This window comes from Acinonyx jubatus, chromosome B2 (assembly GCF_027475565.1).
Source record: "Acinonyx jubatus isolate Ajub_Pintada_27869175 chromosome B2, VMU_Ajub_asm_v1.0, whole genome shotgun sequence".
NCBI lineage: Eukaryota > Metazoa > Chordata > Mammalia > Carnivora > Felidae > Acinonyx > Acinonyx jubatus.
The window spans coordinates 133,170,707-133,190,397 of NC_069385.1; the positions used below are offsets into that span (position 1 = coordinate 133,170,707).

The following is a 19,691-nucleotide window of genomic DNA, read 5'->3' on the forward strand; positions in this document are numbered from 1 at the left end:
AGCAGAGGAGGGGTAGAGAGAGAGAATCCCAAGCAGGGATTCTGACATGGTGATCCACCCCAGAACCATGAGATCATGACCTGAGCTGAAATGGAATCAGAGGCTTAACCGACTAAGCCACCCAGGCGCCCCCCTCTGTGTCTTTATACGTATTTTGACAGCCTGGTGGCTTTCACCTTTCCTACAACCCACTCCAAGCCTTTTGGAAGTGACTGGGGAAACTACTCATCCTAGATGATGATTCGTGTTTTTCATGGTGTCCATTAGCCCAGTAGGCACAACATACGACATTCAGTTTATTGCGTTTATCTTGAAAAGGGAAAAACAGTGGGAAGCATTCTGTAAATGAGTAGATCGAAACATAAAAAAGATTTGCTCAACATCATTTTGTATCAACAAACCTGATACTTGTTTTTCTGTTTCTCTTAGCTCAAGCATTTTAGTCATGAGGGACCCTCCCCTTTTTTAAATTTTTGCTCTTCTGATTATGGTGGATAAACGTATCATTAGCGTGTTAGTCCTGTGTTTTTTCATTAACTTAATCTATCACAGCACATAAACCGATCATCACAAGAGGACTAGGGTATTTTTTTTTATTTTATGTAAATTTTTTATCTCCAGTGGTTATTATGGCATAGGCATTTGGTCTGATATGAATTTCAAATACGTCCGTTGCAACGGCTATTTGAAAATAACCAGGAATTTGAGTATTTGACTTTTCTACACATAAATAAGAGGAGCTTGAATGAGTTTTTGTCTCTGTGCCCAAGAATCCAACAAATGGAAACAAATGAAATTATGGCAGGTATTTACTGCTCACAGATGTCGTAGTTGACAGAGGTTGTGGGGGGCTGAGGCCAGTTAAACACGGATTTCCTTCCAACACAGCCAGAAATGAAGGTAGCTTCCTGTCTTGTCTCCCACAGTTAGCTCTACCTACCTGTCCACCTGCCTTCCATCTACCTCTCATTAATGACAAAGAAACCTAGCCATTGGATGTTTCGTTCCGTTAAAATGGGGATTTTTTTTTTTTTTAAAACTAAGGGCCATTACAACATTATGACTTTTTAAATTGTGTTGGTGGAGAACCACAAATAAGGGAGATGTTTTTACTTTCATAGTTTTTGTTCACTGATACAATTACTGCAATAGTAGTTCTTTATGATTCTACCAACCTTAATATCTCATAAGCATCTGAGATATGTTTGCTCCAAAAATTATTGTATACTAGCCTTTTTTTTTCCTCACAAAAATGGCACTATTGCCTATTTTGGAATCCTCTTACTTTAAAACTTGCTGAGAAGTTTTCTCGAGAAGGTACTAAATGTGGGGCGCCTGGGTGGCTCAGTCTGTTGAGCATCCAACTCTTGATTTCAGCTCAGATCATGATCCCAGCGTTGTAGAATCGAGCCCTGCATTGGGCTCCGTGCTAAGCGTGGAGCCTGCTTGGGATTCTCTCCCTCTCCCTCCTCCCCTCCCTTGCTCACTCTGCCTCTCCGTGTAATAAAAAATAAATAAAAATAAAAGATACTAAATTGCGACAAGACCGTCAAATACCCCGCATTAAAAGGTTGAGTTTTCTTCTTTGTGCAGCAGGTATCTCAGACTGTTGGATAGACTGAGTCCTCAGCTGTCACTGTGAAGAGGGAGAATAACGTAGTTTTGAAAGGTCAGGTTCTAGGACGCTGGTGAGCTGGGTGTCCAGGGAGGAACAAAGCATTCCGGAAATGGACACTAAGGTCTCTGCACGATTGTTCCAATAGCTTTTGATTGCCATCATTCTTACAAATGCCAAGATATCAAAATACAGTTTTATCCACAGTGGGCTTTCCTTAAACTACCTTCTTTAGTTGTCGTAACGCCCTCGTGATTGTAATCCTCATTTAAAAAAAACATATACGCGTGGTTGGCATGTCTACCGTCTTACCAATTGACTTTTTAACTTTTTCTTTTTTTTTTTTTTTTTTTTAACAGAAATCTTAGAGGCTGGTATTAAAGCAACTTCAGAATCACTTAAAGGTGTGAAACGAAAAAAGATTGTAGCTGAGAACCACCTGAAAAAAATACCAAAATCCCCCCTGAGGAGTCCCCTTCAGGCAAAACATAAACAAAATACAGACGAGACTGCTTTTGCTGTTCTTCAGAGCACGCCGGAGTCTCACAAGAAGCAGAATCCTAGCCCCGTGAAAAATGGGAAGCAGTTTGCCAAACACAATGGAGAAACAGCTGGGGTAGTCGCTGAGGCCTCCAAATCCGAAGATTCTGTGTCCCCAAAGAAGCCCGTGTTTCTGCAGCACCCATCTGAACTGCGCCGATGGGGATCGGCAGGCTCTGACCCCAGCAGGTCGGGCTTCCCGGATGCAAAATGTGACTCTCGATCTTTGTCGAGTAAAACCAGGACTGACCGCAGTGAATGTATCTCCTCCACTCGTAGTCCCGCTTCCTCTTACACAAACACCGCATTTGATGTCTTACTGAAGGCAATGGAGCCAGAGCTGAGCACCTTGTCGCAAAAGGGCTCATCTTGTGCAGTTAAGGTAGAAAAACTGAGACCAAATAAAACTGTACAACCCCCTTCTCAGTTAAACAGCAGCTCACCGGACGCCCCAACTCAGACTTCCCAAGAATCTGTTTCTGAATCGCAGCCTTCTCCTTGTCCCTCGTACACAGTGCACGTGTCTGCAACTCAGAAGAGTGAGCCAGCCACAGTTCAGTCAGTGTCTCACCCGTGTAACCAACACGAACACTTCGTTTCTCAGCCTCACCAACAAAATCAGCCGCTTCCAGCACGTTCAGGTTTCCCAAGGTCCCTGGTGAATCTGCAAAATCAAGAGAATGCCAAACTTGAACAGGTTTATCATATGGCAGCGACGTCATCTGTGGGTCTAACTCCGCCTTCCAGTAGAACTCAGGTTACTCCTCAAAACCAGCAAATGGATTCTGCTTCACCGATGTCCGTGAGTCCAGCCCATTCGACACCATCAGCCCCCACGCCAGTTTATAATTCAGCTCCTGTCGCCTCTGTCGTTAACCACAGCGTGGAGCAAATGTGCAATCTTCTTCTGAAAGATCAGAAGCCAAAAAAACAAGGAAAATACATTTGTGAGTATTGCAATAGAGCTTGTGCAAAGCCTAGCGTGCTTTTGAAGCACATCCGCTCCCATACTGGAGAGCGACCCTATCCCTGTGTGACCTGTGGATTTTCATTTAAGACTAAAAGCAATCTGTACAAGCACAAAAAATCCCATGCACATACTATCAAACTGGGTCTTGTCTTGCAACCAGATGCTGGTGGTTTGTTCTTGTCACAGGAGTCCCCCAAAGCACTTAGCATCCAATCGGACGTAGAAGACAGTGGGGAGAGCGATGAGGAGGGGGCTGCTGAGGAAAGACAGAACGACCCGGTCTCCATGGACCCGCAGCCTGTGCAGATAATGAAAATGATGTCCCATTCTGAAGCGTTACCAAAATCAAGTTCCATTCCAAGCAATCCAGACCATGTGGTAGGTGACTTTCCACTACAGGACAAATCTTCAGAATCACAGGCTGTGCCAGAGTTACCAAAAGTCGTGGTCCACCCTGTCGGTGTGTCCCCTTTAAGAGTCGACAGCCCAAAGCTCCCGGATTCCAAACCTGAACTGTCTAGTGCACAGATACCGAAGGACCTTCAGGGAACCAATGTCCTGTCCCACTCAGCCTGGACATCCTCCCTCGAGACTGACGAGAAGTCCCGTCAGAAAGGGGACGGGAGTCAGCCAGAAGGGAAACAGGAACCTCACGTGGGGACAGGACATGCCCAGCTGCAAAGGCAGCAGGCTACCGATTGCTCCCAAGAGCAGCAAGGAAAACTTCTGAGTCCTCGGAGTTTAGGAAGTACGGATTCTGGGTACTTTTCACGTTCGGAAAGTGCCGACCAGACCGCGAGTCCGCCGACTCCCTTTGCCAAAACGTTGCCCACCACAGACCAAGACTTAAGTAAGAATAATGGGCCCTCTGCACCTCGGATCAGTACACCAGCACCTTCTGCTCTGTCAACAAGTGAAAAAGCATTGCTCCTACCGGGTCAGATGCGCCCACCCTTGGCGACGAAAACACTTGAGGAGCGGATATCAAAGCTGATCTCAGACAACGAAGCCTTGGTTGACGATAAGCAGCTGGATAGCGTAAAGCCACGGAGAACCTCTCTCTCGAGGCGAGGAAGTATCGACTCTCCCAAGTCATACATATTTAAAGATTCTTTCCAGTTCGATTTGAAACCAATGGGACGGAGAACAAGCTCCAGCTCGGATATACCAAAGTCCCCTTTCACCCCTACCGAGAAATCGAAGCAAGTCTTCCTTCTGTCTGTACCTTCCCTTGACTGCTTGCCCATTACGAGAAGTAACTCCATGCCTACCACAGGTTATTCAGCAGTACCTGCGAGCGTCATCCCGCCCCCTCACCCCCTGAGAGGAAGTCACTCATTTGATGACAAAATCGGCGCTTTCTACGATGACGTCTTTGTGTCAGGCCCTAACACTGCCATGCCCCAGAGTGCACATCCGCGGACCCTTGTCAGACAGTCAGCAGTAGAAGACTCTTCAGCAAATGAAAACCACCTTCTCGGTGCTGGACAGTCCTTGGACGAGAGCTATCCAGGATGCGGTGCGGCCAGTGACACTGGGCCGGCCAGGGTCAAGTCCTTGGCCCCAGGCTCACATTTGGAGAAAAAGAAGTCCCATCAAGGGCGAGGGACAATGTTTGAGTGTGAAACCTGCAGAAACAGGTATAGAAAACTGGAGAATTTTGAAAACCATAAGAAATTTTACTGTTCAGAGTTACATGGACCAAAAACAAAGGTGGCCGTGAGGGAACCTGAACACAGCCCCGTGCCTGCTGGTAGTACACAGCCTCAGATTCTGCACTACCGAGTTGCGGGCCCTGCAGGGGTGTGGGAGCAGACACCTCAGATCAGAAAACGGAGGAAGATGAAGAGTGTTGGAGATGACGATGAACTTCAGCAAAATGAAAGGGGGGCGTCCCCGAAAAGCTCCGAAGGCCTCCAGTTCCAGAATTCTCTGGGCCCTGCTTCCACTTTGTCTAAGCATAACGTTGCAATAACAAGTGACCAGCACAGAAAGATACAGCTGCAGGCCTCCCAAATCCAGCTGGCGGCCAGAGGTCCCGACCAGACCATGGATCCCAAGCTGTCTACCATCATGGAGCAACACATAAGTTCAGCTGCCCAGGACAAGACAGAGCCGAAGAGGCACGGAACTGGAATCTCCGTCATTCAGCATACAAACTCGCTGAGCAGACCCAATTCATTCGACAAGCTTGAGTCTTTTGAAAGAGGTTCCCCAGTCTCCTTCCAGGAGCTGAACAGGACAGTCAAGCCCGGGTCTCTGAAAGTGATGGGAATTTCCCCAGAAGAAGGGCGCCCTCCCCAGAACACGTCTCACCCTCACCAGCCTGCGCTGTCATCAGATGCTCTGAGAGCAGAACTTCAGGACGGTCCCAGGAAGAGTCCAAGTGAACGACATGTGTTGGGACAACCCTCCCGACTCGTTCGGCAGCACAACATCCAAGTCCCAGAAATTCTGGTCACCGAAGAGCCAGATCGGGACCTCGAAGCCCAAGGCTATGATCAGGAAAAGTCAGAGAAGTTCAGTTGGCCTCAGCGTAGTGAAACCTTGTCAAAGTTGCCAACCGAGAAGCTGCCACCCAAAAAGAAGAGGCTCCGTCTTGCCGAGATGGAGCACTCGTCCACAGAATCGAGTTTCGACTCCACTCTGTCCAGGAGCCTAAGTAGGGAGAGTAGTTTATCTCACACTTCGAGTTTCTCAGCTTCATTGGACGTTGAGGAGGTTTCTAAAACGGAGGCGTCCCCCAAAATGGATTTTCTAAACAGAGCAGAGTTTCTCATGATTCCAGCTGGCTCGAATACACTGAACGTTCCTGGAACTCACCGAGAAATGAGGCGCACCGCTTCAGAACACATTAGCTGCGTGCAAACGTCGATGGAGGTCTCCGATTTCAGAAGTAAATCGTTTGACTGTGGAAGCATAACTCCACCCCAGACAACACCACCTGTTGAATCGCAGCCCCTGACGTCCCCTTCGGGCATGGGGGTCACCGGGCACGTGCCTCTCTTAGAAAGAAGGAGGGGCCCGCTGATGCGGCAGATATCTTTAAACCTAGCCCCAGATAGTCGTGTGTCTCCGGGGAACCCACCATCTTTCCAAACAATTGCTCTTGCGAGCGTGAACACAGCACCGTTTCCGGGCCCTCAGCTCACGAATGCGTCTTTAGCCGAGTTTCCTGCAAACGCTCTGCGCTCCCAGACTCAAGTTAAGGATCAGCAAACAGAAACCTCCAGTTCCAGCTCTACTAACGTCTTCCCCGTTCAACAGCTTTTCGGTATCAACGTGTTAAGTCCAGTCCACACCCCCCACAGCCACCCAAACACACAGACGTCTCTGCAAGTGTCTATGCAGAGTGTTCAGCCGGATGCAAATCCCAGTTTATGTGTAGCTTCTAAAAGTAAAGGTTGCTTTGCTCCCAAGTACCAACTTCATTGTCAGGTTTTCACTTCAAGCCAGTCTTGCGCTTCCAATCCTGTGCTTTCTTTGCCAAAGCAAGTTCTCTCGGATCCAGTTGGGACTGCTGACCATCGCGGGACTTCGTTAGCATTACCAACCAAATTGATAGATGCCATGTCCGGTTCATGTGTTCCACCACCACTGAAGCTAGGTGGGCAGGTGCAGAACGTGCCGACGTCGTTTGCATTGCCCGTCCATCTGCAGAGTAACGTTCCAGCGTACTGTTTTGCCACAGTCACTCCTCTGCCACAAATCCTGGTGACCCAAGACCTGTCCAACCAGCCAATTTGCCAGGCTAATTGTAGCATGGTGCCAATCAGCGAGGATCAAAATTCCGTGCCAAAATTGCAGACAGATCACCAGAATGCTTTGTCAAACCCAGAGGCAGAACCTGTCTGTGAAAATGTTTTTTCAGAGATGGGTCAGACTCTCCCTCCATCAGAACCTTTGCCCGTAACCCAGAAAACGTCTGTTGGTAGGCTTTCCCCCCAGCAAGAATCTTCAGCTTCAAGTAAAAGGATGCTTTCCCCAGCAAACAGTTTAGACATTGCCATGGAAAAGCACCAAAAGCGTGCTAAAGATGAAAATGGGGCTATTTGTGCAACAGAGATCAGACCCTTTGAACCAGGGAGTTCAAGACCTAGTGAAGTTAATAAACAGAAGAAACCTATTTTAGTGAGGCAGGTTTGTACTACGGAGCCTCTTGATGGTGTGCTGTCGGAACAGGATGCTTTTTCTCAACCTGAAATTAGTAGCGAGGCTGTTAGTTTGACAGATGTCCTACCAGCTGATGATTTGTCATCTGAACACTCTAAGTCTGTAGTTACAGAACCTATAGTCGAACTACAGGAGTTTGAAAACATCAAGTCCTCCACGTCGCTCACTCTTACAGTGAGAAATTCACCTGTCCCTGCAGAAGACATTCACCTTTCTCCTTTGGAACGTGTAGACAGTAACCAAGAAAGGAAGTCTCCAGGGGTTAGAACTCAACGTGACAAAGAGAGCATCCAAGACCAAAGTCAAGCCACACTTTTAGTGTCTGATGCGGGAGGTGCACAGCAGCTGCCTTTCCCCAGCCTGAAGACCTCAACCAACTTTACATGGTGTTACCTATTAAAGCAGAAGGCATTGCATTTGCCTCAGAATGACCAGAAAACTTCAGCCTATACTGATTGGACAGTTAGTGCCAGTAATCCAAACCCACTTGGTTTGCCTACAAAAGTTGCCCTTTCTCTCCTTAATTCAAAACAGAAGACTGGAAAATCACTATATTGTCAAGCAATAACTACCCATTCCAAATCAGATTTATTGGTCTATTCAAGCAAGTGGAAAAGCAACTTAAGCAAGGTACTTGACATATCATTTATCTTCACAAATAGTTTGTGCGATGTCTTGATGCCTTTAAATGTTTTAATTGGAAAGTGTATCTTAATTTTGAATGACAAATTGTGCTGTGTAAGTATAAAGTCACCCAGACGAAAGGATGAGAAGTTTACCCCGCGAGTTAGACTGATAAGGGTTACATGGAATCCTTCGGTGATTCTGTCTTGAGATATTTTGGAAATAACTTGCCCTGAGCTGAATGTTTAAGTCCTTACGTAATGGTACATACAGATCATCACGGTTTAACTTTCATCTTTCTCTTGTATTAAGTGAAAAGAGATTATGTTTGTGTTTTGTCCCTGCTGGTGCGGGGGAATAGAGGTGTGAGTAATCAAAGACTGTTACATTTCATTTCGAAATATAAGCAGAGACATTCATACTTGTCTTTGTACACCTGACTAGCCTCCCCTGGCCATGCTAGTCCCAACTCCCACCCGGTGTTAGAATCATCTTAGTGCTAGAGAGAAGACTCACAGAATAGCTGACTTATACACTTGATATAATTAAGTTGATTTGGTCAAGATGTATAGAATAGGGTCATAAAACTGTAATTTGGAGTTATTTGTGTAATCAGTCTTACTAGAGTTGTTGGCTTTATAAAATGGGAAAAATCATTTAAGTGAGAATAAATAAATAGGTAAGGGGATCATGGTGGACTCCTGACATTAAGAATTATAGATTAAGTCCGTGACCTCTACAGGTTCATGAGCATACAGTATAGGTTCATAGACATGATATGTGTGTCTATATATATACATATATATGTATATATATAACGTGTATATATAATGTGTCTGTATATATACATATATACATACATATATATATAGACACACACATACATATACGTACATACACATATATATACATACATACACACACACACACACACACACTTACCAAGAAGGAAGTCTCTAAATTTGCCGGTAGGTTAAAGAGGTATGGATACAGGGACGAAATTCCCAAAGTGGTGATATTTTAGCTGAGTCTTAAAAAAAAAATGTAGGGATTTTTGTTTCAGGTAAAAAGGGTGAGAAATTTTAATAGTCTGCTGACATGACATGGACATGATAAAGAACTTAGTTCATTTTAAAGAATCCTGAGGAGTCTGCCATGGGTGGCTAGAAGGTGTAAGTTTGAAACACTGACATGCTTCCAAGTTGGAAATATAGATAAAAACCAAAAAAAATATGCACACTGGTGGAGAGCCATTGATACGTTTTCAACAAAGGACGGTGCAGGCAACCATTCAGAATTTAATTTTTAAATGACCCGGCTTTACTCCAGACCTACTAAAATCAGAATCTTGGAAGATGAGACCTGATCATGAGAATTTAGACAGAGCTTCTGGAATATTCCCAAAGCGCCTCTGGAAAAGTGGTTCTCCTTTAGTATCAAGTGCCTTGGTAGAAATGCCTCTGGAAATGTGTACTTAGATTTGGAGCTAGGCGAGGACTCCTGGTGGAAGGTGTCAGGATTCCTTGGTGCATGGGGGTAGTTAATGAGCTTGCTCAGAGCGGGAGGAGGGACAGAAGATCTCAGAATGGATTTGGGATTCACCACTACTTAAAGGGTTGAATGGATGAAGTCCATACGGGAAACTGAGAGAGGTTGTTCATCAAGGAAAGAAGAGGACCAGGAGAAAGCGGTATCACATAGATCAAGGAGGAAATTTCATGGAAAGATACTCAGACAGAGAGGTCAAATAAAGGTCACATAAAGATGGAGACTAACGTGGTTCCTGGACCGAGCGGTCCCCATATCGCTGGAGTGTTGGGGACATGGGCAGGTGGCTGTGGAGGCCTGGGTACTGCGTTGACTCACAACCCAGATGTTAATGTACTTATAATGGAGAATGGAAAAGAAAGGTGCTGAAATGGAAGGGTCTCTAAGAGAAGCAAGGTGTCAACAACATAAACTGCACAGGTGGCCAAGCACATAAGGACTAAGGAAGGGATAAGGATTTGGGCATTTGGCTCGTTGGTAATTGGTGAACAGAAGCCAGATTCGATGGTAGGAAAGTGAGGCAAAGAGAAATGGGAATTTGGTGTTGAAAAGAAGGTAAAAAGCAGGATTAGCGTTAATGGTATAAAGTCAAGGAGTAGTGTGCGTATGCATTCCAGATTGTGGGGACACCTGGTGTGTTTGCTAGGACAAGAGGAGACCGATGCCTTCCTGTCTGCTAGGGTCAGTGTCATTACCTCCTCGCACTGCCTTCCTGAGCTCCCCAGGGTGCACCTTCTGAGGCTGCGCAGGCCCTCTGACCATGGCGCACACTCTCTCATTTGCTAGAATCAGGTCATCTCAGTGCAGAGCCATCTGCTTGGGGATGTGGTTTTTAAGGTTTTGTGACAAAGAGGCCCCTTGATCAGAAAAGTTGTGCCTCACTTTGGATTTGGCCACAGGACTGGAGTTTGAGCCTTTGCTCTTAAGCTTGACCTTGGACAAGTGACTTCACCCTGAGAGTGTCCTTCCACACTGGATCCTGTGCTGCTGGCACCGCAGGATATGTGAGAATGGTAGGGACTGAGGAGGGGGACGCTTGTGAAATCCTAAGGTGGTGTCACGGTAGTGTTTCCAGAGGAGAAGCACCCAACGCTCGCCATGTTGATGTGTGTTACTGTTTTCCAGACATTTAATTATTATCAGTCCACAGCCTGACTTGTGACCTGCCTGTATGTCACAGTTATCGGTATTCAGGAACTTTTGAGAAGATACAGCAGGGAAACATAATTATGGTTTAAAATGATAGGAGAAGGGGAGAATGTTGGCAAACGGACTTTTGCTTGAACCGAAGTGCACAGTTACAGTCCACCGACGTCGCAGGGAATTGGTCACGTTCTTCGGAGTATGAGACATTATTATACCAAATGGGGTAACTGGCGCTTTCCCATCTCGGAAGAATAAAGCTCGTTTCAGAAATACAGTGTAGTGTGAGTGATTGGTCAGGAGACTGTGGTGGGATCTTAAAACAACATAGAATTTATCAGTTCGCAGTGGTGCAGACAGATAGGTTAAAGAAAGGGGAGGGGAGAGAGCAAATGACCTTTAAACATGTTATTTCCTTGAAATGCATTCCATTAAGTTAACTACGCGTACGGTACTCTGCCATGTTTTAATTTCCAAGTGAAACGTTAGCATGTTTGTGTTTTCAGTTTTATTAAATTAGTTTCTCTTTTTTTTTTTTCCTTTCAGAGAGCATTAGGTAATCAAAAGTCCACAGTAGTTGAATTCAGCAATAAAGATGCCTCTGAAATTAACAGTGAGCAAGATAAAGAAAATTCCTTAATCAAAAGTGAACCAAGAAGAATTAAAATATTTGATGGAGGGCAAGTACAAATTTTACTTTCTAAATGTACATTTAAACTTACTTTTTAAATGTACATTTGCTTTCATGTGAATGAAGACTTAACCAGTGCCAATTTTATATAAATGTTACAAGGTTTCTCAGCTTATTAACAGAATCTTCATGGCAAAATATATGTTAGATGTCATGTTAAATAAATCCATTTTGATCAAGAAAATATTTAGGAAACATCATAGGTCCTAGGAGGCAGCTAAGAACTATTTTCAGAGTAAACTCTGGGTTTCACGTTGATTTACAATAAGGAGCTCCGTGGGAAATCTGCTCGAAGAGAGACAAATTCACTGCCTATTGGATGTCGCTGTGTTTTCAGTTATGAGAAAAACACATTGTAAAAGCTGATTGTAGCTCTAGTGAAGCCAAGAGAAGTTTCAGTACTTTTAGAGTTGCTGTAATTGAATTTAATAATAAAGAAAACTTTGGAGCCAGTGGCTGAGAAAGAGGGAGTTCTGTTCTAAAGTTAAACCTGGTATCGAGTAAGGTGGTTTGATCAGAATTGGCTATTTGCATACTAAATGTTGATGCGAAAAGCTGGAATATTGTTACTTACATGTGCATAAAATTTGTATTGATTGAGTGTAAAAATTGTGACTTCTTGTATTTTGTAAGCTGAATTCTAATCATCGATATTTTCTCAAAGACCTAGTATCCAATCTCCCTATTTTTTTTCTTTAAATTAGATATAAATCAAATGAAGAGTATGTATATGTCCGAGGCAGGGGAAGAGGAAAGTACATTTGTGAAGAATGTGGAATACGTTGTAAGAAACCTAGTATGTTAAAGAAACACATACGGACCCATACAGATGTCCGCCCCTACCACTGCACTTACTGTAACTTCTCCTTTAAGACGAAAGGTATGAAATGGCATTGTTCGGTGGTCCTTTTGATATGCATTGAGTTAGTACAGCCAAGATCCACCTTGACACTCTGTGACCAAGGATGCAGTAGCTTGAATAGACTGATAGAAATAACATCTTGTCAACACGGCAGCCTTGTCTCTTTATATGTCTCTAGACCTCTCAGGGAAAGGAAGAAAGAGGTTTTTTTTTTTTAATTATATACTTTCACAATATAGATAATAAATATAACATTTTAAAAGGAGCAACTACCCTTTTTTATTTCCCTCCCCAGATTAGAGTTGCATAACATGATGACTAATACATTTCAAAAATACTTTGGAGCTGAAGAAGAAAAAAATTTTCATGATGATAAGGAAACTCCTTTCTGTGCTACAGGATTGAAGTGAAAGTTTAAATAATAACTATACTAAACTTACAGTGACTGCGTTCATGTCTTATTATCTAATTTTAGGCATGAAAGGCCATTTTTTTTTTCCATGATGCTTTTTGTTTTTTACCCAAATTCTATTGAATTTCAGCTTCAGAAAACTTCTGTTGTCCTATTTAATGTGCATAGAACTCAGAACTAGTCATTAAAATTATATTTAGTACTCTTTCTGTATGCTTTATATGTTTTTATTTAAATTGCAAGTCTTTATTATAGTTAAGGTAATTTTACCCTCTCCAGATTCCCTGCTACATATAACGAGAACACTACTTAAAAAATAATGCCCACTTTCTCCATTAGGCTCCTTGCTCACGAATCATTACATAAAAATTTGTTACTTGAGACTTCAATTTCCTACCTACCTTTTAAAAATAAGAACCTCTCTAAAAGAAAACAATGTCATCCTAAAATTCTCTGTCTGAAAGTGTGATATCTGTAAAAAATATTTAATTGACGATTTTTTTACAGAAACTTTATTTCTATTCCCTTTGAGTGAACACTCACTTTTTTTCTGATTATATTGGCTGCCTTCAGGGTTTTTGTTTTAGAGATTGATCAACTCATCAGCAAAATTTACTACGTTATTTGGCTAGAATTTTTTGGCGTTTAAGGAGAGTTATGATACATAGCAACTAAACATTCACATTAGCTCTCCTTAGATGCCGGGAGTACCCGAAGCAAGAATAATAGAAATAACAACAACAGAATTGTTCTTCAGCTAGTCTTGAATATTTCTGAATAGCTTTGGGACATCATGAGTAGTTGAGAAGTTCACTGTCTGTAGTCCTCTGGTTGTGATGTGGATTCACCTTCTGGAAATGGAGGGTGGGTTTCAGGATGCTTTTCCTGGTCTTGTGTGCAGGCTTTGATAGGAGAAGGTACTATGATTTCTTAACCCAATTTGTTGCCCTTTCACTCGTTTTGATCCTGTGATTACGCAACATCTGCGAATTTCCAGTACACAGCCAGGAGACCAGAAATGGGCCAATATAACTCATAAAAGATTACCAAGTACAGAATGATGTTGCTAAATAAAAGAGGATCAAGGTATAATGTGAAATTATGTGTATTTCTCAATAGAAAGAAGAGAAGGGATCAGGATACTTAAATGATATTCATAAAATGAGGGCAAGAAAGGGAGGGAAACTTAGGTGTGGAAAACCAAATGAACCTTCTTGGCCAAGAAAAATACTCTGAATCACCAAGTAAGTAATCTTAGTGAAATAACTCCAAACAGCGTCACGTAAAGGTTTAGATAAATGTTTCCCAAGAGGCGGACAGAGCATAATGACCCCTGAAGAGTGAGCATTAGATCTTTGCAGTTTTCACGTCTTCCAACTTCTCGGATATGCTGCAGATCTGAATTTACGTTAGATGTTTTGTTTTGTCAGAAAATCCATTGCAATTATGCGATAAATACGTATTTCAGGAAAGCGACCCTAGCTAAGGAGACCGGTGAAGAAAATATTAGAAATTCAGTATTTCCCTCTTCTCAGGGTGATAGTTCTTTATTTTATGGGTCAGCTTCCTCGTAGAAGTCTGCCTTTTGTGAATATCTGTAAAACAGATTCCATAGTATCTTTTAAATGCAGCTGAATACTAGTCGACTCGTTTTTAGGTTAGGCTGCAGATGTTGTCCTCCTTGATTTACTCTGTCGTCCTAGCCAGCGCAACTCTACTCCCCACTGGATGTGTCTGGATAGGAACAGAAAAACAGTGATGTAATGGCATGCCACATAAATATGGGTACCGAGAAAGAGCACGCTGCGGCCAGCTAAACAGTCTGCAGTGCTAGAAATTGATGCTTCTGATGCCTCGTGCCTATAAATCTCTACTTTGTCATTTGTCCCCTTAATTTATCTGATGAGTACATTTCCAAAAGAATTGTAATTGGTTTGTTTTCACTGTTCTGCTTTAAAGGTCAGTCAGCAGAAAAGACACAGTGAGCTTGCACCCCTGCAGGATTTACTACCATTTATATCACAGAAAGCTAGACTCTCTGTGTAGCTGTAGGAGCCCAGAAACAAAACCTCACATGCTTTCCAGAGGATTTAGACTAATGTTTCTTAAGTCTGTTAAAAAATGTACTTATTATGTTGATGCACAGAGTTTATGGCATTGCTAAGGGATATATGCATCTATTTTGCATGTTAAAATGCAAATTGTCGTGTTTATTTTAACTTATTTAAGAAGTAGGTTAGTAGTAAGTAATAGCTCGAATTATGAGAAGATATGCTTATTAAAAGCTTATAGTCCCAAATTTGTCTGGTTACAATTATCCATTAACGTCTCTAAGAAGCAAATAACCTTCCGTGACTGTTCATGTAGGGAACGAAAGCACTTTCGGTAAAGTAATTTGGTTTGTAATATTGTTATTGTATTAGGAAGTGCTTTGGCTTGTAAATGGAAATTTAAGCCATATTGAGATGGCCAAAGCATCTTTTTTTACAAGTTTTTAATATGAACATTTTGAAGCTTACGGGAAAGTAGAGATTTGTATCATGAACACCAGTCTACCAACCAGTCTACCTTTTACTAATTGTTAACATTTTGCCATATTTACCTCATGTGTCGTTTGTTTGTTTGTTTGTTTGTTTTAAGTGTATTTCAAGTAACTATCAGACATGGCCAAGCCATTTAAGCCGGGTGTCATCTCCGGAATTACAGAAGTCAGGGTTTGCTGGGTCTTAGATATCATCTAGTCCAGGTAACCCTGTCACCCTTGAGCCCTTTAAGCACTAAGCTCTGAGGTGCTGCACGCTGTGAAGTGCAAGAAGTGGCTTGAACAGTGTGACCAGTTCCAAGTACTTAGGGAAGTTTTAGTGGTACTGAGGCTCTATAAATACAGCAGTTTCACAGGCCCTTCAGCTACTGCAAGCCCAAAGTTAAGACCAAGGATTCAGACATCTTTACCTCCAGGCTTATTCTCAAATACTAATTCGCCCCTGCTCACCAAGCTAAGTATCTGGATTTTGTTTTCTCAAAAGAGAGGACCTTCCCTTGTTGGCGATGTTTTGTGTGTGTGGCGTTCTGCACTCAGACTGCTTGGCATCCTTAGAATCTGAGCTCTTCCCATGCATTCGTGATCACTTGGGATGGACGTTCCCAGTGGGTCCCAGTCAACCTGATAATACTTAGCTACATTAACTGCCAAAGGAAACACGTCTTTAGAGATACTGTTATGAGACGTCTAGTCAATATGGTGAAGTGAAATTAACACAGGAAATTCTCTCCTGTTCCAAATAACAGAAATGCTGTTTATGATATAACAAATGTAGTGTTTAATAGATAGTCAAGCTTGAAATTTAAAAAAGGCAAATTCCCAGGTAACAGTAATAAAAAAGAAACTCCATGCTAGTATAGTGAATAGACACTTAAAATAATAATAATAATAATAATAATAAATAAAATTTAAAATACAAGAATTCATGGGCACAGCAAAGCCAGGTATATGCCCACAGCTCAAGGATTTTAATGTTAATACTGGAATAGAGTCCGAGGCCTCTGAAATAAGCCTGGCCCTCCTGTCCAGTGACTTTGGACCATGTGGGAAAAACATTTCTGCTGAAGAGCAAAATCCCATACCTATGCCATGCAAAAAGAAAGAAAGAACTGGTCTAGAATCAGAGGTCTGAAACCTTCAGCCCCGAGTAGAAGCAGTTGGAAAACTGACCCACAGAGATGTTTCTGCAACTCAGGGTATGTAAGGCTCCGTGGAAAACTGTCTTGCTAAAGATAAGCTTAGGATAAAAACTAAAAGGCATGCAGGGAAACAAAGTACCATGAGGGAGATCTGGCAGGCACAGTGGTGGAGAATTTGGACGCCAGGAACTACACATCTTAGTGCGATCCAAAAGGGACTTTAAATTGAGGATGTTTAAAATGTTTTAAAAAAAATAAATAAGGACGACAGAATAGAGACCAAAGGCAAAAGTAGACATTATCCAAGTAGAAGAGGCAGAATTGAAAAGAGAAGTTGTTAGTAGTAAATAACGAGGTTATTACAACATACAGATACCAGTATTTTCTTTTGTCCAAATTTGAGTCTTGGAACTGTATAACCACAGTCTGTGCTTTCATTTGAAGTAGGAATGGAATTTGCCAGTGTTGACAAATGCAGCAGCAAAATACTACTGCGTAAGCTTAGTAAACATTCTTTTCCCTTAAGGAAATCTGACAAAACACATGAAGTCCAAGACACATAGCAAGAAATGTGTGGATTTAGGCGTCTCAGTAGGTTTAATAGATGAACAAGATACAGAAGAATCAGGTAAGGCTTTATTCCGTATTTTTCATAAATGCTATTTACGATGTACTATTCTTTTTTTTTTTTTTTGCGTCCATGTTCTTCTTTCCATTCCCACTGATACTGCTTAGTTCTTATTTTCGTTACTGTTTATTTACACTGTACAACAGACTCCTGCTCAGTTTCCCCATCATTAATTTGTCTTCCTTCCCGTCCATCCATTCCCACGGATGTTAAATTAATCTTCGTGAAGCCTGCGTCTGGTCGTACTACTCTGTTGCAAGTCTTCCATTGGTTTCCATTTGCCGACTGAATAAATGATGAGCTCGCATCCCCCGAATCCTTTATGATCTGGTGTCCGCCTGCCTTATCACCCTTCTTTCTCCTTTCTTTCTTTCACCTACCCTAATGCTTAAATTTCCTGCTTACGTGACATTGATCTGGCTCTCTGCCTGTACAGCCCTCCCTCAAAACCCCGCCCTCAATCCCCACGCAAAACGTGGCTCCCAGTGCGCATCGGACAAAATCGTACTTTCCTTCAAGGTCTACCTCAGATCCACCGCTGCCATGAAGCCTTCTCTGATTTTCCCTTCCCACACTGTGGGAAACCATTTTTCTCTTCTCTCAGCTCCTGTAGTATTTCCGAGTTTGCTCTCTGAAAGCATTGAATCTCTTTCTGCCTCATTTTTGGATTATTTACATGCCGACCTTTCCTCCTCACGGAGATTCTTAAGCAGATCATGAGCAGAACTGATGACGGAGTGATCCTAGCTGCACCCGCAGCCCTTAATGCAGGGCCTTGCATGTAGCAGCCGCTCTAGGAATGTTTGTGCAGTAAAACACTTGTGTGCTTCCCCAAAATGTTTGTCATTTTGAAAACGTTGGCTGGGGGTTTTCATAACGGTGTTAACAAATCTAAGTGTTTATCTCTGACCAATTTTGAGGGAAAATAAACCCATTCTTCTGTTCTAATTAGAAAGTAGAATTCTTCTTTCGTGAGACTTTTTACATAGGTCAAGAATTTATCAAAGAGATAAGTTTTCTTTAAAAAAGAAACTTTCTGTTTTTGAAAAGTGCCCTAAATTAGACATTTACCTGCTTGCCATGTCTTAGTTAACATGCATTAGTTTGATACGTAGAATATTTCCAAAGAGTAAATGGTGAGCACACCATGGTAAATATAGGTAAAAAGTCAAACGCTTTTAATTCCACCTAACAACCGGTAGCACACTAAATGAATGAGCCTGAACTTATTTCTAAATATGCAGAGGAAGTGACTCACGTCGTAAGTGGTACAGCTGATATGATTCAGTATTTTAAGCACATGGAGAGGATTGCCTTTAACTCCTTTTGGGGAATAAACTGATGCATTCTTGATAGAAGAAAAAAGATAATCGTAACAAATTTAGGACAATAAGGAGTTTTTTAAGTGTTTTAGACACCCTTGTTGCTTTGATGCATGTTAGGGGTGGCCAGATCAGGATTTAAAAGTGCATATCACATTAATGTACATGTCACTTTTCTTAGGAACTTACTTGTTAAAAGCCGATTGTTGAATTGCCAGAAATTGAATTCTACGTCCGTGTCTTGAAACAAAGACACTGACACAGTTGATAGAATTAATTATAATTCACTTCTAATATAGACAGTTGGTTTGTTTTCTGCTGTTAGTAATCATGCAGTGAGTGAACTACCATCATGAAGGGAATAAATTTTTTTATTTGCTTTATTATCGATTTGCTTTGCTATTATTTGCTGTATTGCTATTCTGCCGAGTCATTCAGAAGTAGAAAACTGGGAAGAATGAATAAGAGTTTCAGCAAGTTTATTATTACCCACTGACTAGGAAAGGTACGAGGCAGAAATGGGAAATACTACTGTCTGAAAAACACGGACACACAGGAAGTATTATCACAATATATGCTCATTTACAGGTTTTACTTCTTGAGGAAGATCTCTCTGTCTTACAAAAAGTAAGTGAAAGAGCCTCTACAGTTAAAGGAAGGGAGTGTTTATATTCTGAATTTGCATAGGACAATCAAGTGTGGTTTCCATGAATTATCATGTATTGTTTAGACTGGCTGACAGACCGACTTACACATCTATTCATTCATTTTTCTATTCCGCAGCTTGTTCCAAAAGCACATGAAGCAGGGTTCAGGTTATAACTCAAACTTGATATTCTAATTGCATATTCAGAGGAGACCCTCTGCTAACGCTAGGTATTTTACTTGTTTTTCTCTTGGCTACATTTTTTTAATTACTGTGATTATGGGTAGTATATTTTGTTTTTTCACCGTTTTTATTGAATAGTAGATTCAATATTGGCACATAGTTGGATTTTGCCAAGTGTCGTGCCATTCTGGAGACCTAACGGTTCCTAATGAATATGCCAACAAATCTCTTCTTCCTTCGCTTTATTATGGGCTTGGAATGTAGGTGTAAATGTAGTACAAATTTGTTGTTTGAAACCAGTGGTCTTGCTTACCTTTCACTCTATTGTGCTTTCAAAAAACAATATTTTGATTTTTTCTAAATACAAAAAGATTACAAAGAGTTTTATTACCTGTATTCATGTATTCACGCCAGAGTTGATTATTATATTTTCTCTTATTTGCTTCAAGTCTTTTTCATAAATTCAGTGTGTTTTTGGAAAACAAAAACAGCAAAACAAGTCATTACACATCAGGTCACCTTTCCCGGTCACTCTCCCTCCCAGAGGCGGACGCCAACTGAGCTGAGGGGTTCTCTTTTCAGTTCGTGTGACATACATTTATTTCCACATCTGTGAATAGTATGTGGTTGGTTGGCTCGTGTTTTAAATTTGC

General features: G+C 42.0%; 1 protein-coding gene across 6 annotated transcripts in view; it reads left to right on the top strand.

The window, feature by feature from the left end:
• The window catches only part of HIVEP1 (HIVEP zinc finger 1), a 146,708-nt gene that overhangs the window by 105,351 nt on the left and 21,666 nt on the right, over positions 1–19,691 (top strand). For 5 of the 6 annotated variants that reach the window (XM_027040294.2, XM_027040295.2, XM_053223163.1 and 2 more), the window contains exons 4-7: positions 1,975–7,928; positions 11,160–11,293; positions 12,009–12,184; positions 16,786–16,887. In XM_027040294.2, coding sequence (XP_026896095.2) covers positions 1,975–7,928; positions 11,160–11,293; positions 12,009–12,184; positions 16,786–16,887 — 6,366 coding nt within the window. The remainder of the gene's footprint in view (positions 1–1,974; positions 7,929–11,159; positions 11,294–12,008; positions 12,185–16,785; positions 16,888–19,691) is intronic. The other variant, XM_053223165.1, reaches the window with a different exon arrangement.